This window comes from Ailuropoda melanoleuca, chromosome 19, assembly GCF_002007445.2.
Source record: "Ailuropoda melanoleuca isolate Jingjing chromosome 19, ASM200744v2, whole genome shotgun sequence".
Taxonomy (NCBI): domain Eukaryota; kingdom Metazoa; phylum Chordata; class Mammalia; order Carnivora; family Ursidae; genus Ailuropoda; species Ailuropoda melanoleuca.
In genome coordinates this window covers 27187765-27211039 of record NC_048236.1, presented here as the reverse complement: position 1 = coordinate 27211039, position 23275 = coordinate 27187765, and the positions used below count along the sequence as shown (strand labels likewise).

Sequence of the window (23275 nt, the reverse complement as noted above, 5' to 3'; positions counted from 1 at the left end):
GGAAACAATCTTTTCAACAAATGATGTAAGGAAAACTGGATGGCTACATGCAAAAGTATAAAACTGGACCACTTCCTTATACCATACACAAAAATAAACTCAAAATGGCTTAAAGACATAAATGTGAGACCTGAAACATTAACAATTCCAGAAGGAAACATCAGCAGTAATTTCTCTGGCATCAGTGTAGAAACGTTTTTCTAGATATGACTCTTCAGGCAAGCAAAACATGAGCAAAATTAAACTACTGGAACTACACCAAAATAAAAAGGTTTCACACAGTGAAGGAAACCATCAACAAAATAAAAAAGCAACCTACTAAATGGGAGACAATATCGTATCTGCAAATGATATATCCAATAAGGGGTTAATATCCAAAATATAAAGAACTAATACAACTCAAAAAAACAAAAAACCAAAAAACCCCCCAAAAAACCCCAACCAAATCAATTAACAATGGACAGAAGACATGAATAGACAATTTCCCAAAGATATACAGATGGCCAACAAACACACGAAAGGATGCTCAACATCATTAATGACTGGGAAAATGCAAATCAAAACCACAAAAAGATATCCCTTTATACCTGTCAGAATGATTAAAAAAACACAAGAAATAACAAGTATAGGTGAAAATGTGGAGGAAAAAGGAACCTTCATGCACTGCTGGTGAGAATGCAAGCTGGTGCAGACACTGTGGAAAAACAGTAAGAGATGACTCAAAAATTAAAAATAGAATACTCTATGATCCAATAATTCTGCTACTGGATATTTATCCAAAGAAAATAAAAACACCAATTTGAAAAGACATATGCACCCCTATGTTTATCATAGCATTATCTACAATAGCAAAGACATGAAAGCAACCCAAATGTTTATTCATACATGAAGGGATAAAAATGTGGTGTGTACACACATGCACACACACACACACACACACACACAATGGATTATTACTCAGCCATCAAAAAGAATGAGATCTTGCCATCTGCAACAACATGGATGGACCTAGAGGGTATATGCTAAGTGAAGTAAGTCAGAGAAAGATAAATACCCTTCGATTTCACTCAAGTGTGGCATTTAAGAAACAAGACAAACAATGGAAAAAAGAGACAACCCCCTTCCCCTACTGTTAAGTACAGAGAACTGGTGGTTGCCAGAGAAGTGGGTGGGGGGGATAGATGAACTAGATAATAGGGATTAAGAGTACATTTATCTTGATGAGCACTGAGTAATGTATAGAACTGCTGAACCATTCATTACACATCTGAAACCAATACAACACTGTACGTTAAGGGAAAAAAAAGTCACTGTAAAAAAAGTTTGTTTCCTACTTGTAGAGTTAGAAATGGAAAAGCATGACCAGTTCTGGTAGCAGTTGAATTACTTACTTCAATATAGTGAAGTTTAAGAATAAAGTTTCCTTTAATTAACTTCTAAGCACGTCATGAGACAAATATAAACGGATTTTATTTTTTTAAAGATTTATTTTATTTTGGAAGTGCTAAAGTGTAAGTGGGAGGAGGGGCAGAGAGAGAGAGAGAATTCCTAAGCAGACTCTGCTGAGTGGGGAGTCTGATGTGGGCCTCGATCCTAGGACCCTGAGATCATGATCTGAGCTGAAATCAAGAATCAGACACTCAACGAACTGAGCCATCCAGGTACCCCAAAAACAGATTTTTAAAAAACTACGGATTTTGTTAGGTTTCCTTTTTCATTTGGAATACTGATTTGCATCAGAAAAGGCAGAACTTTTAAATATAACTTTAATGTAGTTTTAAAGAGCTACTATAAAATGTCAAGGGGCCTCCTGAAAATGTAAAGAATTTCAAGAGTATACACAAATCATAAACTCTCTATCACAGTGCAAGAAGATTTAAATATGAAATATAATAAGCTACAATGCAAACAAAACACAGGCAACTTATTTTTCAGATCCAACTATATGCTTTCAAAACCAAGAACTATTTTAAATATAAAATATTAAACAAGTTAAAAGTAAAGGGATAAAAAATACACACCATGCAAACAAAAACCAACAGAAAGCTCGAGTAACTATGTTCATTTTAAATAACATAGGCTTAAGACATTATCAAGGATACAGAGGGACATTACAAATGACAAAGAGTTGATTCTCCAAGAAACATAAACTTGTATGCACCTAACAAAAATACATAAGGCAAAAATGAATTTGAAAGGAAAAACAGACAAATCCAAATCCATTATTATACTAGGAGATCCAAGTATGTATGTATATACTTGATATATATAACCTTCTCAATAACTGATAGAACAAGTAGGCATAAAATCAGTAAGGACAAAGGGGACCCAAAGAGCACTACCAAACAACTTGACCAAATTGACATTCACAGAACAACACTCAACCAACAACGGTGGTATTGTTCTGCACACTCAAGATTTTTCCCTTGGTTTCTTAAAGTAGTATATATTAGAAGAGAGAATCATTTAAAAAAATTGATATTATGATAAAAATGCCTAATATCAAATTTACAATCTTAACCATTTTTTAAAAAGATTTTATTTTTAAATAATGTCTACACCCAAAGTGGGGCTCAAACCCACAACCCCAAGGCCAAGACTCATGCTCCACTGACTGAGCCAGCCAGACACTCCCAATCTTAAACATTTAAAAAATATATATATTTTATTTTTAAATAATCTACACCCAACGTGGGGCTCAAACTCACAAACCCAAGATCAAGAGTTGCATGCTCCACCTGCTGAGCCAGTTAGGGCCCCACCAATCTTAACAATTTTTAAGTGCACAGTTCCATAGTGTTAAGTATATTCATATGGTTGTGATACAGATCTCCAGAATTTCATCTTGCACAACAGAAACTCTATACTCATTAAACAATTCCTTTCCCCCCTAACCTTCAGCTTTTGACAACCACCATTTTCTTTTTCTATGAATATGACTATTTCCGACACTTGATGTAAGTGGAATCATACAGTACTTGCTTTTATGACTGGCTTATTTCACTTCACATAATGGCTTCCAGATTCATCCATGTTGTAGCATGTGACAGATTTCCTTCCTTTTTAAAACTGAGTAATATTCCACTGTATTTATATACCACATTTTGTTTATCCACTCATCTATCAATGGACAAGTGAGTAGTCCCACTTTTTGGCTACTATGAACATGGGTGTTCAAGAATCTCTTTGAGACCATACTTTCAATTCTTTTGGATATATACCCAGAAGTAGGATTGCTGGATCACAGGGCAGTTCTATTTTTAATTTTTGAGGAGCCACTATACTGTTTCCCTTAGTGGCTATACCATTTTACATTCCCATCAGCAGTGCATAAGGAATCCAATTTACCCACATTTTCAGCAACACTTATTTTTTTCTTTCTTTCTTTTTCTTTCCTTTTCTTTTCTTTCTTCTTCTTCTTTATCTTTTGGCAATACCTATTTCTTTTCTTACTTTTTTTTTATGTGGCCATCCAAATGGGGATGAGATAACTCTTTGTGGGTTTGTCTTGTATTTCCCTGATGAGTTTCATGCATTTGTTATGAAAGGAGATAACATCTTTTGTCTTAGCTATGAAGAACTTTGAACTCATTTTTTTTAACTCATTCTTGAATGTGTTTTTTAGGTCTCAGAGGAGTCTAATATCTGCAAGGTTAAGTAATTAAAATCTTGGGTAGTTTCTCTTGTTAGCAAATTTATGATATATTTTATAATTTACTAAAACATATTCCATTACCATCAAATCTTCAAAAGGAAAAATAATACCTTTGAAAATGGGATATAGTTAACATAAATAGAATATAATTATAGTCCCTGATGTGAAGTATATCCTGTTGGATGATGATGTTATTGACCTTGTCGATTTTGTTTAGTTGTTCTATCAATTATTGAGAGAGGGGAATTGAAGTCTCCAGCTGTACTTGTGGATTTGTCTGTTTTTCTTTTTAGATTGGCTCATTTTGTTTTGCATATTTTGTATCTCTGTTGTATGGTACATACCCATTTAGGATTGCTAAGTCTTCTTGGTGCATTCACTTTTCATTGTTCAGTATTCCTCTCTAGCCCTGGTAATTGTTTTTGTTTTTAAGTTTATTTTTCTGATAATAATATAGTTAACTCTTGCTTTAATATTTGTTTGGTATCTTTTGTCATCCTTTTATCTTCAACTTACATATATTATTATCTTTGAAGTTACTTTTTTGCAGAAAGGACACAGTTGGGCTACGGTGTTTAATTAGTCCACTACTCTGCTGATCTTGTTCTTCTAATTGACATAAATAGTACATTTAAATTGAATGTAATTAGGGGTGCCTGGGTGGCTTAGTTAGTTGGGTGTCTGACTCTTGATTTCGGCTCAAGGCATTATCTCAGGGTCGTGAGACAGAGCTCCACCTTGGACTCTGTGCTCAGTGGGGAGTCTGCTTGAGATTCTCTATTTCCCCCCTCCCTCTCTCCCTGCCCCTCCCCACCTCAAATACAGAAATAAATCTAATAAATGAATGACTGAATGAACTGGATGTAGCTGGTGATATATTCTATCTTCTACGTCACTGATTCTTTCTTCTGTCCTCTCCATTTTGCTATTGAGCCTATAGAAGCTTTTATTTATTATAGTTTTAGTTCTAAAATTTCCATTTCTTTCTTCTTTATATCTGTTTTTTCGTTTCACATATGTTCACAATTTTTCCCTGAAGGATTTTTATAATGGATACTTTAAATCTGTCATAATTCTAATTCTAATAATTCTAATATCTGTGCCATCTTGGTGTTGACTGTCTATTTACATTATGTTTTCTCATTCCATTTGAGATCTCTCTGGTTGTTGGGGAGAGAAGTAATTTTCTATTGAAATATGGGCATTTTGAGTATTATGTTACAGGACTATAGATCTTATTTAATTCTTGTGCTTTAAGAGGCCTCCCCAGTGCCACCTTCTAGTGGGTGCAGTGGGCTCTACCTCATTACTGCCAGGTGGGGATGGAAGATCAGGTTCTCTCCTAGGCCACTATTATGAGAGATAGAGGGGCTCTGTGTTATAAGCAGGGATGGGAGTCTCCCCACTAGGCCTCCACTGATACCACCTCTGCTGGACAGAGAGAGAGAACAGAGTACCTCATTGTCTCCCAGGGACCACGGTACAAGTCCAGGTCTACAGTTGATCCTTATTAGCTCAGGGTTACTGTGACCTTATTTTGAGCCCTTATCTGCCTTAACCTCTGCTGTATTGGCCCCACTAAATGTATCCTCCTTTAAAGCTTTCGATTCCCTTCAATTTCATGACATAACCCACTATGGATTTCTCTTCTTACCTCTCAAATCCTTCAGAATTTATTCATGAGATCTCTTTCTTCCCTGTCTAACCCTCCAGATTCTGTCCTTATAACTCTTTTTCTCATTTTATATTTCTACCTAAGCAATTTTACCCATTCTCATAATTAAACTACCACTTGCAAAATAAAGTGTCCTAACTCTACATGTCTCCAGACCAGAACTCAAATGACCTCCAGAGCCATATACTCAACTGTTTACTGACACTGTCCTTTTTGTTGTATCATAAACATCTAAAAGCAAACTTATCCCCTCCTCCAACAAACCTGTTCTGTTTTTGTTCATTGCTTCACATTCAGTGACAAAATCATTTAGCAGGTATCACTAGTCAGAAAGCAAGGAGTTACCTGCCAACCATTCCTCTCCTTCTTAACATCCATTCATTCAGTTGCTAAACCACTCTACCTCTTAAAAACATTTATTCCCTCTTCACGCCAATTAAAATGCCTTAATCGGGCTTTTTTTTTTTTTAAAGTAGGCTCCATGCTCAGTGTGGAGTCCAACGTGGGGCTTGAACTCACAACCCTGAGATCAAGACCTGAGCTGAAATTAAGAGTTGGAAGCTTAACCAACTGAGCCACCCAGGTGCCCCTTAATCGGGCTTCTTATATCACCTTAAGTAACTTTTCTTAAATTACCTCTCATCTAGACATCCACAATGAACATGCTTGTCAAAATGATCTTAAGGAAGCTCGATTATGATACCACATCTCTGATCAAAACCTTTCACTCTTCGTAACAATATACTCTTTTCCCAAACTGCTGGCTGCAACTATTAGTAGGCTATAAAGTCAATTCAGCAGCTTTCAACAACTAGTTCTTCAAAAAAGTATTGTTTTATGACATACATTAGAATAAACTAGAAAATACTGGCAAGTGCTGGATACACTGATAGTTAAGTTCTGTTTTGTTTCATATACACACTTATTTTTATCACAAACCAGTAAACACACACAAATTTATACACGTATAAACGCACTGCACATACATGTATATGCATGTGTATACTGGGTCATGATGTAAGCTCTTCAGGAAAGCTTCTTCGTCCCTTTTATTTCCCAACCCCCAATGAGAATGAAGCATTCTTCTGCTGCTGTGTCTATATCATGTTAATACTTCTGTTAATGCTTTAGTCCCGTATTTGTGTTCCCTACAAGACCATAAACTTCTAACACAGTATGTGGCACATAATTGGCACTTGATGAATATCAAGTCAAATCATACTTTTGTGTTTGCTCAACAGTTTATTACCTAAATTAGTAGTAACAATTTTTAAAGGCTTAAAACAGTGTAACAATAACAATACAGTAAGCTAGCATTTATGAACATGCTGCATGTGCCAAGTATTTTCCTAATGCTTGACATGTATTATTTAATTCTCAATATCCTTTTAGATGTTGTTATTCTTCTCACTTTTTACATGAGAAAACACAGGTGGAGACATTAAATAATTTCCCAAATGTCACACAATAAGTGGCAGTGATGGAATTCAAAATCCAAACAGTTCTGATTCTAGAAAACAAATATATGCACTTTAGAATGTTACAGATATGCTAAAAGAAAGTAGAAACTTAACTTACTTCAAATAAAAGTCTATGATAACATCATTTAAAAACTCTCCTTCACTTAGACAGTGTAGGTCCTCATTAGTAACAGAGATGCCTCCCTTAGCTGGAGGTGGTGGATATACTATCAATCTGTAACAATATAAAACAAACAAATTTAAAAAAAAACCCACGCACAAGCAAATGAACAAATATATATGTGCGTGTGTGTGTATGTATGCAACTGAAATGTAATAAAACAGAAAACAAATTTAAGAGCATTGCAAACGTAAATGAATACTCTCACTTTTCTACAGGGCCCATGAAGATGGTATGATTCTCTCCAGTTTCTTCATCATCATCAAAAAACTGGAATTCTTGCTTGTTTTTAAGTTGTATTTTAGATTCAAGGGACATCTGGTAAAGGAAATTATCAGTTTATAAAATCAAATGGGAAATTTTTCAATAAAAAAGCAAACACAAGGCAAGAATACCTTACAATTAAAAAAAATTTTAAATATGAATTTAAAAAGTATACATTTTTTTTTTTTTTTTTTTAAAGATTTTACTTATTTATTTGACAGAGAGAGAGACAGCCAGCAAGAGAGGGAACACAGGCAGGGGGAGTGGGAGAGGAAGAAGCAGGCTCCCAGCGGAGCAGGGAGCCCGATGTGGGGCTCGATCCCAGGATTCTGGGATCACGCCCTGAGCCGAAGGCAGACGCTTAACGACTGAGCCACCCAGGTGCCCCAGTATACATGATTTTTAACAATTAAAAATAAGAAACAGGCAAAACTAGAGCCCACACTCTTTCTATGTGTAGTTTCTAGAACAGAGATATTCTTCCAATTTTTGTAACAATGGTTTTCTGGTATCTTGTCTAATCTTATCTCTTCATCCTTATTATATTAGATTATTTTTGTAAATCCAAAGAACAGATATAGTAGTTTTTGATTCTGGGAGTTGAGGCCTACCTAAGTTCAGTGACTAGGCAATCCATGGGATATGGGAGCAGAGGCTCAAAGAACACAGTCTAATGAGCTTCAGTTCCCCAGAACGAAGAAGTCCTTAAAGAAAGAGCCTTGCATTTAAATTTTATTTTATCACAGCTGCCTGACGGCTTCAGGTGCTCTTTTCTTCCTCATTAATAATCTCTTGTCGCAAGTTCTACAAAAGAAGGGGAATGGTTTCCCTTTCCTCTGTTTTTTTCGTCAACCCATTAACTATGTGAGTATCTCTTCTCTGGTGAGACCTCGCTCAGCGTCATGAAGATTATGCCTTGGATAGCCCTATTTCCAATTTGTAGGCAGGTTGAAAGATTTTAAGTATTTCTAATAAATTAAGTCAGTAAAATTCAGTTGCAGGGTTAGGGGGCTAATTTGTGTTAATTTAACATTGTACTATGTGTTACAAGAGTACACGGCTTTTGGTTCAAGTGGCTTCAGAGTTACCCACTATATGATTAGTTACTCTAGAACTGGATACATATGTTGATAGTCACAATCAAATGGCACGTATTCTTTATTTCCTAAATTTTCAACCATGTATGCGCATGTTACATTTAAATGTACATAAAGGACAAAAATTCCTTTATCTATATTGAAGCCAATAAAGATCACTGGGAACCACTAGCAAATTTAAGAGTAACGATCAATTTGAGCGTAGCAGTTTATGAACATGTATACTCAGATTGGGAGGAAAAGAAAAAAAGGATGAGAGAAAAAGAAAAGATGAAAAGATAAGAATACAATATGGAAAGGAACTAAAACTGCTTCTGAGACCTATATCAAGTACTATTTGTGTCACAAGTCACCTACCCGCCATTAATGTTTTGACACAAAATAGTTTACAAATCAAAAGCAAGTAATTCTGAAATAGAATTAAAAAGATCTAACTCCAAAATGAGCAGTATACTGATAAAGAAACGTATGTCACCTTAAAGCTACCCATTATTTAAAAAACTAAAAAACATAATTACATTTTTAATTTTGTTTTCTTTTTGCACACAACTTCCTTTGATGCTCTCTTCATAGGTTCTTGTACAGGCAACAAGTCTGCTATTGGCTTCTTCAAAGGGAATTTTCGCAAAAAAATTGGACACATTATTCTTTATGCCAATGTCAGTAATGATACTTTCAAATACCATATTTGCCTGAGGATCAAGGCCATTTTGAAAAATTAAAATTATGTATTGTTCTTCCAAATCTGAAAAGAAATCAATATAACTTTAAGTCTTAAAGGAAAAAAACAGGCAAACAGATACTAGGAAAAGAGTAACAACTAGTTGTTTCCAAGGATATCACCAGAAATCTGGTGTAAATGTTCAAAATACTGCTTGGTATACAGTGAATACATAATAAATACTGGGACGAAGACCAGTGACAGTGTCACCTAACAATGTCACCTAAAAGTTATTAAGAAAAAGGAACCAGAATACATTACCCTAGCAGCAAGCTTAAGAACAAATCTATTCACGGATGTAACTAATCTATTTNTAAAAGTTATTAAGAAAAAGGAACCAGAATACATTACCCTAGCAGCAAGCTTAAGAACAAATCTATTCACGGTCCNAACAAATCTATTCACGGATGTAACTAATCTATCCTATCTAATAGGATCCATATATAGTTTTAAATATCTATATCTATTAACATTTTTGTCAAACACAAATAAGAAACTGACAGGTGAACTATTAATATCTCCAGAGAATTTAACTGCAAAAACCGCTAATTCACTAATGTGCCGATTCTTGCAGCTTTAATAGCAGCTATCATTTATTCATCATTAAGCTAAAACAGCAATTACTGCTGAAAAGTATTTCCTTTATAATTAGTCATGCTATGTCATAACTGTTAGAGATGATGCAAAACAAATTGGAGAACTACATCTATTATTGTAGAAGATGAAGACTTATTCTATGAGCCAGCAAACTTCCTCTTCAGGCTGTTTCAAGGATTCCAGAATTATATGGTTGATTTACACTTAGCACTCCTACCAGTGCATTAAAAATTTTTCATTTTACTCAGATTACAGTGTTAAAATAAGGAGTGCAAACCTTTTTTGAGTTTTAACCCATTTTGAAAACTTTTTAAATGGGTAAACCTGGGTTTCATCTTCAGAAATTCCACTTTCTGTGGGCTTTTTTCCTCATTTATAAAATGGGAATTTAATATATTATATATATGTGTTTGTGTATCTTACAAGATCACTGTAAGGACTGTAGATAATACACATCTAAGGCATCTATTAAAGCACATTCACACTCTGCTATGCAATGCACTGTATGTATTATTATAATGTGTTCTACCAAACTTACTTGTTAATTTATTTGTTCCCTTAGAATCATTCCAAACTTTATCCTCCACATTCATTTGCAGTTGCATGCTCAGCTTTTGATAAACTGCTGGTATTGTCTGAAGAAACACGACTGGTAATTTTCGGACATTACACCATTCACATTTAGTTAGATCAGAGGTATTTAAAGTAATCCCTACAGGATCATTTTCTGGTTCTGGGAGAGAATAAATGGAATTAGAAAAGGGATCAATTCTTAAAATTATATGAAAAAAAAATATGAGAAAATACAAGTTCAAAGTCAATCACATATTTGCTACACTCTAAAAATACTAAGTGTAGTGGGAAATGAAAAAATCTTTATAAAATTTCTACATTTTTTCCAAATGAAGAGGATTCTAATGAAGTATCCTTATAAAATTAAACATAGGTTTTATGATGTTACAGAATGAAATTACACTATTAAGATACACGCCCTCTGTTAAGAAGATATATGTAATAACTTATCATCTTCATGAACTCTATGAATATCATATTCCTATAAAGTGTTTTATTGTAAAGAAAGCTTTAGTGAGTAAAAAGACATAAAATAACTTACCTTCTAGCTGTATCTTGATAAAATCTAAACAAAACTAAAAAATAAGATGAATTAGTACCAATCACAGACTTATGAAGATTTTGCTACAAATACCTCAACGACACATTGAGACCTAGACTACAGAAGGCAGAAAAACGAAACCATCTACCATGTACTTAAATATGATATCCCCCGATTCCAAATTATCTTTCAGAAAGGCAAGCTTCCTTCACCTTTTTATTCAAGTACTTAAGAACATTTCTTATATTACTGGTTTATTTCTTAGACCTTCAAAGAGATATTGACTGAATATTACAATAAAATCCTGAATACTCCTTACCTAGATTCACCAACTGTTAAAATTGTGCCACACCTACTCCCCATCACTCTGTGTACATACACACCTCCCTTTTGCTAAACCAGCATAAAACAAGCAGAGGGGGGCGCCTGGGTGGCGCAGTTGTTAAGCATCTGCCTTCGCCCTGAGCCAAAGACGTGATCCCGGCGTTCTGGGATCGAGCCCCACATCAGGCTTCTCTGCTAGGAGCCTGCTTCTTCTTCTCCCACTCCCCCTGCTTGTGTTCCCTCCCTCACTGGCTGTCTCTGTCAAATAAATAAATAAAATCTTAAAAAAAAAAAAAAACCCCAAAAAACAAACAGAGGGCATCATGATATTCCATCCCTAAATCCTTCAGCATACATCTCCCAAGAGCAAGGACATTCTCCTATACAACCAAAATAGCATTACCATATCTAAGAAAATCAAGATTAATTCCATCCAACATATACTTCTTACTCAAACTTTCCCAATTATCAAAACTGTTCTTTATTGTGTTTTATTGTAAGAATTTATTTGACAGAGAGAGAGAGCACAAGCAGGGGGAACAGAAGAGGGAGAAGCAGGCTCCCCACTGAGCAGGGAGCCCAAGGTGGTGCTTGATCCCAGGACTCTGGGATCATGACCTGAGCTGAAGGCAGATGCTTAACTGACTGAGCCACCCAGGAGCCCTTTTTATTGTGTTTTAACTTCCATGATTCTGTCAAGGTTACATTTGTCTCTTTTGTCTACCCCAGTTAGGACCAGAAATATGCCCTCTTCTGTTCTTCATGACATGACCTTTGAAGAATCCAGGCTAGGTTCTGCAAAATATACATCTTGAACTTGTGTTGCCTCATTTTAAAATTCAGGCCACACATTTCCAGCAAATATAGCATATAGGTGATGTTTTATACCTCCTATTACATTATACTGGAAGGCACATGATGTCAGGCTGTCCCATTACTGATACAAGCTTAATCACTTGGCAAAGGCAACATGCCAGGTCTTTCTGCTGTTAAGATATATTTTTCCCTTAGTAATTAAATAATAATCTGTGGAGAGATACTTGTAAGCTTGTGACTATTCTGTTCCCTAATAACCTTTCTGCTAATGGCTTTAGCATCCACTGAAGATCTTGCCTCAATCAGTTGTTATTCGTAGTTATAAAAGGTGATTTTCTAACTAAATTATTTTAACATAGAGAAGACATATTAAGCCCACTATATCCTGAATTAGTACTCACTTTGTGTGTTACATTAAGAGAATGAAAAATGTAGACAAGAATTTCCAAATGTGTTTAAAAATAAATTGGAGGCCATCTGCAATGATGTGGATGGAGCTAGAGTGTATTATGCTATGTGAAATAAGTCAGAGAAAGATAATTACCATATGATTCACTCATGTGAATTTTAGAAGAAAATAGATGAACATATGGGAAGGGGGAAAAGGAAAAAAAGGAGAGGGAACAAACCATAAGAAACTTTTTTTTTTTTTTTGAGAGAAAGAGAGATAGAGAGGGGGAAGAGGGGCAGAAGGAAAGACAGAAAGAATCTTAGGAATATTAAGCAGGCTCCACACCTAGCTTGGAGCCTAACACCAGTCTCGACCCTCACAACCCTGAGATCATGACCTGAGATGAAATCCAGAGTTGGATGCTTAAGCCAGCCAGGTGCCCCAAATCAGAAAAGACTCTTTCTTTTGTTTTGTTTTTTTAAAGATTTTATTTATTTGAGAAAGAGAGAGAGAGAGCATGAAGGGAGGGAAGGGAGGAGGTAAAGGGAGAAACAACTCCCTGCTGAGCAGGGAGCCTGACATGGGACTTGATTCCAGGACCCCGGGATCATGACCCCAGCTGAAGGCAGACACTTAACTGACTGAGCCAACCAGGCACACCACCACAAGAGACTCTTAAAAATAGAGAACTGAGCTATTGATGGAAGGAGGTGGGTGGGAGATGGGCTAGATGGGTGATGGGTATTAAAGAGGGCGTCTGGGTGGCTCAGTCGTTAAGCATCTGCCTTTGGCTCAGGGCGTGATCCCAGAGTCCTGGGATCGATCCCCACATCAGGCTCCTCCACTGGGAGCCTGCTTCTTCCTCTCCCACTCCCCCTGCCTGTGTTCCCTCTCTTGCTGGCTGTCTCTCTCTCTGTCAAATAAATAAATAAAATCTTTAAAAAATAAAAAAATAAAAAATAAATAAAGAGGGCTTGTGATAAGCACTGGGTGTTGTATAGAAGTGATGAATCACTGAACTCTATTTCAGAAACTAATACTGCACTATATGTTCACTAAAATTTTAAAAAATTAATTAATTGGACATTCTAGACTGTGGACATAATTTGCCTGGCTCACTTGATAGAGCATGCAACTCTTGGACCTCAGGGTTGTGAGTTCAAGACCCACAATGGGTGTGGAGCCTACTTAAAAATAAGTAAGTTGGATTGATCTATAGAAAGATGAATAGATACATGAAAAGCAAGTTTAGTAAAATGCTAATGACAGAATACAGCTGTAGTTTTAGGAGCGTTCACTGTAAAATTATTACAACTTTTCTGATTAGAAATTTTCACAACGTAGAAAAAGGAAGCAAAGAAATATAAAATAAATTTAGTAATTATTACAACAACTGCGAAGTCTAGCATGTCACAAAACATACCTTATAAAAACTGCCTGAAGGTAATATGTTACATGGAGACACCTTATTTGTAGCTTGGGAAATATTCCACATACATAGAAGCTGAAGTTATGGGCTTTAAAAATTATGTTAGATGACTCAAAAAGTAGCAATAAGGATGACATAAACACTAACATGGAAGCATTTAAATAACACTGTCATATGAGATGTAAAAACAGAAAGAAGCATGTCTAAGTATCCGTCATTTAAAAATTTGTGTGTAACTAAATTACAAGTAGACACTGGGCTATTTCACCATCATCTCCAACAGTTTTTAAATTTAAGTTAGCTGAAAACCTTGATTTTGTATCTTCTCAATTTTCTCACTGGAAAAATGAGGATTTGCACCTATATTTGGGTATATATGGTATTCCTAATAATGTTAAGCCATTTTCCTGTAAAATAAAAGTAAAAGTACTACTTTTAAATAAAATTGGCTGGCTCACTTGGTAGAGTATGTGACTCTTGATCTTAGGGTTATGAGTTCAGCCCACAATGGGCATAGGGACCTTACTTAAGAATAAAATAGGGGCGCCTGGGTGGCACAGCGGTTAAGCGTCTGCCTTCGGCTCAGGGCATGATCCTGGTGTTGTGGGATCGAGCCCCACATCAGGGCTCCTCCGCTATGAGACTGCTTCTTCCTCTCCCACTCCCCCTGCTTGTGTTCCCTCTCTCGCTGGCTGTCTCTATCTCTGTCGAATAAATAAATAATATCTTTTAAAAAAAAAGAATAAAATAATGTAACATAACATAACATAACATAACATAACATAACATAACACAACACAACACAACACAACATAACTAACCTAACCTAACCTAACAGCAGCGCCTGGGTGGCTTAGTCAGTTAAGTGCCTGCCTTTGACTCGTCATGATCCTATAGTCCTAGAATTGCATCAGGCTCTCCGCTCAGTGGGGACTCTGTTTCTCTCTCTCCTTCTGCCCCTCCTCCTCCCCCTGCTTATGCTCTCCCTCTCTCTCAAATAATTAAATCTTTAAAAAATAGTAAAAAGATTTAAAATTGGCACTTGTAGGGGCGCCTGGGTGGCACAGCGGTTAAGCGTCTGCCTTCGGCTCAGGGCGTGATCCTGGAGTTATGGGATCGAGCCCCACATCAGGCTCCTCTGCTATGAGCCTGCTTCTTCCTCTCCCACTCCCCCTGCTTGTGTTCCCTCTCTCGCTGGCTGTCTCTATCTCTGTTGAATAAATAAATAATATCTTTTAAAAAAAAGAATAAAATAATGTAACATAACATAACATAACATAACATAACATAACATAACATAACATAACATAACACAACACAACACAACACAACATAACTAACCTAACCTAACCTAACAGCAGCGCCTGGGTGGCTTAGTCAGTTAAGTGCCTGCCTTTGACTCGTCATGATCCTATAGTCCTAGAATTGCATCAGGCTCTCCGCTCAGTGGGGACTCTGTTTCTCTCTCTCCTTCTGCCCCTCCTCCTCCCCCTGCTTATGCTCTCCCTCTCTCTCAAATAATTAAATCTTTAAAAAATAGTAAAAAGATTTAAAATTGGCACTNCATAACATAACATAACATAACATAACACAACACAACATAACTAACCTAACCTAACAGCAGCGCCTGGGTGGCTTAGTCAGTTAAGTGCCTGCCTTTGACTCGTCATGATCCTAGAGTCCTAGAATTGCATCAGGCTCTCCGCTCAGTGGGGACTCTGTTTCTCTCTCTCCTTCTGCCCCTCCTCCTCCCCCTGCTTATGCTCTCCCTCTCTCTCAATTAAATCTTTAAAAAATAGTAAAAAGATTTAATTGGCACTTGTAGATAGTACCAATTCTTGCAATGAATTTAAAATAATTAAATTACCCAATAGTAAATGGGATTTGATAAAGTACATAAAACACTAAAACATTTAAAATCTGAGATTAATGATGACATGGCAGATAAATCATTTCACTATAAAACATAAGGAAGTTATATTCAAGAAGAAAATGTCAAATCAAAAGTTTTTTTTTCATTAAAAAAACTTTTTTTGAGAGAGAGACAGAAAAAGCGGGGCAGGGAGAGGGGCAAGGGGAGGAAGAGAGAGAATTCCAAGCAGGTTCCATGCCCAGCTGAGAGTTTGACACAGCGTCAATCCCCATGACCCTGAGATCATGACCTGAGCCAAAATCAAGAGTTGATGCTTAAGTGGCTGAACTACCCAGGTACCCCAAATCATCTTTATTTTTCATAGTTTATCTGAAGAAATTATAGATTAATTATACTTCATCAAAGAATGTTCTCTGGAAAAATCCCATGGTACAAGGAAAGTTAATACCACAGATTACAAAATTCCACATTATAAACGCAATTACTTATTGGCCGAAATATTTCACTTAGCATTAAAAAAAAAAACCTGTGTGAACACATTTTATATTACATATATTGCCTTTTTAAAAAATTTTTAAAAATTGTCTTTTATTTTTTAAAATAAATTCATGAAGTTAGTTTCCTTCACCAAATCATACATAACCTAAGATGCAAAAAAATTTAAAATCTATGTGAAAAATTTTTCACTCCAATTTTAGTGTAGTATTCTTAAGTAATCTCTAAGATGTGTGGAGATTACTTAAACCCCTAGATTAAGTGTCACCTGTTCTACAAACTGAGCCAGCCAGGCGCCCCAATGTAGTTCTTGTTAGCTAGCCTTGAGACCAAATATGCAACTTTCAACCAAATGTCTAAATTATCAGCAAAACCTTAATTATCACATTGAAAAGTTCCAAATAACAGTGTTAATGTGGGGGAAAAGCCACAAAACCTAGAGGGTACTCCTGAGAATTTCTGAGGTATTTTGACTTAGAATGACATTTTTGTTAACTGACAGAAACCAGGAAAGATAATCTATACTATGAAGACTTGTAACAAAACACAAATTTCATAAATCCCTGACAACCTTGATGTATGTTACAATGTTACTGGGTACTGGATAGTGTAGTCTGTACATAATTTGTTTTAAATCTCTGGAGTACTTTTTTTAATGGTGAGAAATTGGAGTTAATGATTTAAAAAAAAATATACAGGTTTCCTATACAGCTTTGCTCTATTAAGAAATCAGGTACATAATTCATTTTTTCCTACACTAACTTATAGGTCTTTTTTTTTCCCTTTTGATCATATTGTATCCTGAAACAATGACTCCTAGAAAATAAGTAACTACTACTTAAAATAATTTAAATAATAATAAAACTACCTTTTAACTTTCCTGATGTAATACAATGTGTTTCCTTAAAGACTCTGCTTTAGTATAAGGAACAATACTAGGGGACCAGGATTGAAAGACCAGATGAAAACAGACAGCTGGGGATACCAAGTGAAGTCATTATAAAATAAAAGGTACAAACTAAGTGCAGTGCTATAGGAAAATAATGTGTAGAATACATTAGAAAAAAGAAAAATGATGACTAAGGCTGGTTAAGGAGATTATATTAAAATTTCAAATAGAAAATACACATTTGAATTAGACTGGTGGCAGCAGAATTAACAGGTATCACAAGTACAATAAAGGACTAAGTCCTTTGGGCTTTGTGGACACCAAACTAGTCCAAAAGCACAATGCCTCTTGGGTGGCAATTTATTCTAATAATCTATTTCTAAGAGTCTTAATGTTGCAAGACATTTTTCTGCAGCCTCCAAAGCTTTTGGATCCTTTAGTTCTCTCATCATTCTTTAAAATACTCTTTTCATGCTCTGAGCTGGCAGGAGAATAAGACAGTAACATACTTGTTTTCAGACTTAGTGAGAATAAGTATCTTTCTATGATGAATATGTCACTTCCTTGAACATTACCCACATTGTAAGTTTATACCCACTGATTTTTATTGTAAGGAGCTGTTTATACTTGTCTATATTCTCTTAAAGCATGAAATCTTGAAATAATTTTTAATATTCTATTAAGTTAAACATCTTAATTTACAAATTCTAAAATACTATATATTAGCCTTAGCTATGGGATTTTGAATCTCATAACTGGTATAGTAAAAAGCTTAAGAATGTACTTACAATTACAGGCTCTATTAATAGCCGGAAGAGTGTTCCTACTCGTATACTTCGACAGTTTAAAATGACACTGTCAAAGGAACTTTGGCAGCTTAAAGATACAGGATCAACTAAAGTTTCTTGAGACGTCACTTTACGACGTTTTAGAGGTGTGTGGACGACAGAATTACCAAACTGAAAAAGAAAAAAAAATTTCACTTAATTAAGCAACTAAAACAAGGCTGCAAACTAAGTACACATATGCAAAGAAGACGTAACATAAAAAATGTAATTATCAAAACATAAAAGACTGATTTTACTGCAACCAGGGAATAAATATTTACTGATTTCATTTAATAGAAATCCTTCCTATTTTGTCCAGCTATACCTCATCTAGTCATTACATGAAATTCCATTAATAGCACAGCATTGAGAAATGGTAATTTGGGAATCACACTGCCTAGGTTCAAATCACAGCTATACCACCTTTCAATTATCTGATTTTTAAAACAATAACAACTCCTTAAGTTTTGATTTCCTAAACTGTAAAATACTAAGAAATGAACTACTGTATGCAAGCAGCTTAGCACAGTGCTTCATGCACAGTAAAATGTTAGATGAAAGTTAGCTAGTAATAGTGGTAGTGGTTACAACGCTTGGATTAAATCAGCAAGTTTTTTTTTTTTTTTTTTTTTTAGGATTTTATTTATTTGCTTGAGAGAGAGGCGAGAGCGAGAAAGACCACAAGCAGGGGTGGAGGGGTAGGGCAGGGGCAGAGGGAGAAGCAGACTCTCCGCTGAGGAGGAAGTCCAATGAGGGACTCAATCCCAGGACTCTAGCATCACGACCCATGCATAAGGCAGATGCTTAGCTACTGAGCCATCCAGGCATCCCTAAATCATCAATTCTTCAGAAAACAGGTACTTAGGGGAATGATCATTTACAAAATGATTCTTCTTTATATATTTTAAAATATTAAAGTACTTGATCTGTTAAGATTTCAGTACTTCCACACTGCAAATTAATAATATAAAATATTATTTTGAGTATATAACTTAATGGTACTGAAGTTATGCCAAAAATTGTATTATTATCACAAGAATAAAATGTGATCTTGATAGAAAGCAAGAAAAAAAATCCACTGCATAGAGATAGGCAGTATTCTCCCATTGTCCCTCTAGAGACATTTCTATGATGTATGGCATAAGAAAAAATATGTATGAACACAACACACACACACACACACAATTTCTGCAAACTGCTTTTTCAGGCTTATTAACAGATTAATCATGAGTATTTTCCCAAATTATTAATAGAAACCTATTAAAGAGGTTTAAAAGCTTTTTTTTTTTTTTAGTTTCAGGATTATTTCTTCAAATGAAAGTTATTTAGCTCAATAATAAAATACATAATTTAAGAGCTGCTCCAGTTAAATCCAAAGTGGAGAGATTGAGTCCAGAAGTGCTGGTCCACAACCTCCCAAGAAGCCTCTAAAAGAGCACTGAGGAACCCTTATTATTAAGTGTGCCAGTATGAAAACTGTTCACCCACAAATTCCATTATATGGAAATCCATTATTTATTTAATTGAACCCTCCTGGGCTGGACATGTGAGTTCTTTCTGACCTTACCCCATGACACACTATTCTCCTCCAAGCATTTTTGCAGCTAACTCATGGTATATATATAACTACTGCCAAACTGCCCTCCAGCATAGCTTTACCAATTTACACACTCAACTTTCCGTTTCTCCAAACACTAACCAAAATGAACACTATTATATACTCTAAAGATTTTCCATGATCTGACAGTTAACAAAATATATTTCAATTTCATTTTCAGTACATTACCTTTTTAAAACTCTATTCATTTACTTATTTTTCTATGGTTTGCTTCCATTTCTTGATTTTTAAGAAACAAAAAATACATAAAGGACCAACTCGCACTGTCACACGGTTCACACTGTTCTTCCCCCACTCACATTTACCTATCAAATTCAGTTTATGGTGCTTTGGTACACCATTCCATACTTTCCATTTAATAAAATATATTCATCTCTTCATTTACTATTTTTGCTTGGCTGAAATGCTTGAAAAGGCATTCCCAAAATTTTATTAAAAATAGTAATCCATATGCTTCTATCATCATTATAGTTACTTTGTTTTTCATTTGTTTTCCACCTTAACAACCAAGTATATGTTTCCGTATTTTTATCTATACTGATAACAATTCCTGACATTTATGTATGCACATATATAATTTTTTAACATGAGGTTTTTAAATTTTTTTTAAAAAGTTTTTATAAAAATAAAGAAATATGCATATATCTGTAACTTGGTATTCCTACCTACCATTACCATGTAGAAATCCTAAAAGTCATTTATACAGCTCTCCTAGTAAACGACTGCATAACAGTCTACAGTATGGATATACCATAATTTCTTCAGCCATTTCCATATTAATGAACAATGATTTTGCTTGCCAATAATCATGTTTACACATACAGTCTTAGATACTCCCTTTCTGTAAGGAGAAGTTTCTTCTTGAGTCTAGGGAATGAATATTTTGGTCATTCAGTACACATTCAAAAATTTTAATAGATGTTTTTACAATTGCTTTCCCAAAAGGCCATAACAACTTTCTTTTCCACCTGCAAATCAGAAAAGTACCCTTTCCCTTGGAGTCTAGCCAGCAGTCCATATTAATTGATTTTGTATTAATTTCGAAAGTGTTAAGTTCATCTGAATTTTCTCCCCTTTTTGTCTTTTTCTATCTTTAGATTACAAATTACAAACATTCCTTTCTAGATCCATTTATTGACATAATTTCTGTTATCTATTGCCACCTGAACATTTTGAAATTTCTATATATTAAGATATAAAATAAAACACAGCAAAACAATAGTATCATAGTATAATACATCCAAGTTAAAAATGACTTCTCCCTGTCCACTAGATTATACAAATATACTTGTTCAAACTTATATTTCACTATAAAGTTGATGTTTCTTCTTGAATTTTTCACATTTTAAGCTTTTAACTTAATAGAAATTTATTTTTGCATATGTTTTAATGTTCTTTTAAATAATCTGCCCATCGGTTATTTTAAGCCCCACTTAATGAATAATTTATCATTTTCTCCTAATGACACTGCCAAATTTCCCTCTAAAAAAGTATTTACATCCCAAAGGGGGGGACTTAATCTGAATAAATGTCAATAAATGTGAAAAGTACCTGGTCTTTCATTCTTGCTTTTCTTGGCAATGTAACTGTATTTAACTCTGAATCTGCTGGAATGCTTCTTAGTTCATGTTCTACTCTACAGATATTTTCATTTAGTGCTGCTTCCACTTTTCCAGTGGATGGTGCTGGGGAAGAACATGCTGAATCAGCAGGTTGAGGAGATATGCTTTCTCTTCTGTTAGTCCTGTCATTGTCATCATCATCATCATCACTGGACAAAATTACTATAAAGAAAATGTTAAATACTTCAGGTATTTCATTTCTGTCAGTTAAATATGTAAATATGTTCTACCAAAGCGGGAAATATACCAAATTTGCTTTGGATCTCTTCCAGAACTGAGATTAATAAAAACGAATGAAGATACAATCCATTCTATCTGATGTAAAGTTAAATTTGGAGACAATTAAAAATGAAGAAAGCATAAGAACTGGCTTTTCTTAAAAAAGAATATACAAAGAAGAAATTATTCTGTAGTCCATTACCATCACCCACACAGGAAAAATACACAAGTTACAGCAAAGTTTGAACATTTATCATAGATCTATTTCAGAGTTCTAGAAAGTCTCGAGAATGAAGATAATCTGTATATAAACTGTTCACAAAATAGCATGCATTATAAATGTGTGTGGAACTCCATGGGACCAAATAATTTTATTCCACATATGAAATCACTAAAATCATAATTGGTCCTCAGGAGAATGTGGACCACTGTTCATTGCTCAGTAAATTCTGTGGAGTAAATGAATGCGGCATGAAAAGATATTATGAAGGGAATTTGCTCTTAGACCTTCTACTCATTATTGGTCTTATCAAACTCATTGTATCAAAATTCCCCACAGCCACTCACAATGCACTTGAGTCAAACCCTAACTCCTTACTATGGTTTATAAATGTACATAATCTAGCCACTGCCTACTTCAACTTTCTTATACTGCTCCATTTTTCCCTCTTTCTGCTCCAGGCACATAATCCATTTATATTCTGTTCCTCAAACTCCACAGAGCTTGTTTTTCTCTGGATTGCAATTCCCCTAACACTTTGCATTTTTGTCATCAAATATTAGCCTTTTGACTGATTATCCAATCTAAAGTAAGCATCCAGATACTTGGCATATTCACAACAACTGCTATAAATTTTCTATTGTTTTTTGCTGTAGACGTTTACTTGCTCTTTCCCCACTACATATAAGCTATGAGAGGGCAGGATCATTGCCTTGTTCACTGCTATATTCCCTGAGTCTAAAACCACCTGGTGAAGAAAAAGAATTCAAAAATCATGTGTTGAAGAACATATACACTTGTAGAAGCAATTTTCTTTCTTAAAATCCCACATGTAAATGTTTGGTTAATATTTTTTGAGTAATACACATGCTCCAGGGAGACATAATCCCAGCATCACTCCACTTGGCTTTTTTATTTTGTTGTCTGGTCTCAGGAGCAAATGCCAAACTGGATCCTTTTGGACCTATTTCTTTAACCAAAAAAAAAAAAAAAAAAAAAAAAAATCTAACAGGCCAGATTAGCAGGTCTAAGCAGATTTATACATATTTGAAAGTTAGGGTTTTTAATTTACCTCAGTTTCTCTTCTCTGCAAAATTAGGGTCAAAAATGGTATCTATTTCAAAGAACTGTCACAAGAACAAATGATTTAATATACAAAAGGTTTAGCACAGTGCCTGACATATATAAGCTTTAAAAAAAGTTCATGAACTGCATAATTTATTTACAAAAAACCATATGGATACGTATTGTATATTAAAGGGGAAGCGTACTGTTCTATTGATAATTATTTTTATGGTGCTTCAGGGACACCTCTGTATCTACTATATAAAAAAATTCATTTTAAAGCCCCAATGCTGCAAATCATACTACATTGCTCTTGTTTTATTAACTTAAAATAAATGAGGGTTGTGCTCAATGACACCACAATTGCAAAGCAAATGTGAAGTGTGCGAAGACACCATATACTTAAAAATCTTGTTCTGATAGCTAATTTCGTTCTATATATAGAATACACTCTATGTGATATATAAGATTCTGCATCAGGGTCTATGATGGATGATCTGTGTCCCCTCAAAATTCATATGTGAAAGCTCTAACCCCCTGTGACTATATTTGGAGATACAGCCAATAAGAAGGTAACAAAAGCATAAAAGTGAGGCCTTAATCTAAGAGGACTGGTGTCCTCATAAAAAGAAGAAATGCAGAGATTTCTTTTTGGAAGCATAGAAAAAAGGCCACATAAGGACACAGTGAGGGGGTGGCTGTCTACAAAGTGATGGCACTTTG

General features: G+C 35.0%; 1 protein-coding gene across 11 annotated transcripts in view; it reads right to left on the bottom strand.

Annotated features, from left to right (window-relative positions):
* The window catches only part of SENP6 (SUMO specific peptidase 6), a 129685-nt gene that overhangs the window by 17999 nt on the left and 88411 nt on the right, over window positions 1–23275 (bottom strand). For 10 of the 11 annotated variants that reach the window (XM_034648243.1, XM_034648247.1, XM_034648245.1 and 7 more), the window contains 7 exons: window positions 20978–21210; window positions 17770–17940; window positions 10765–10798; window positions 10189–10383; window positions 8851–9077; window positions 7180–7289; window positions 6909–7025 (listed from right to left, as the gene is read on the bottom strand). In XM_034648243.1, the coding sequence (XP_034504134.1) occupies window positions 6909–7025; window positions 7180–7289; window positions 8851–9077; window positions 10189–10383; window positions 10765–10798; window positions 17770–17940; window positions 20978–21210 (1087 nt within the window). The remainder of the gene's footprint in view (window positions 1–6908; window positions 7026–7179; window positions 7290–8850; window positions 9078–10188; window positions 10384–10764; window positions 10799–17769; window positions 17941–20977; window positions 21211–23275) is intronic. The other variant, XM_034648252.1, reaches the window with a different exon arrangement.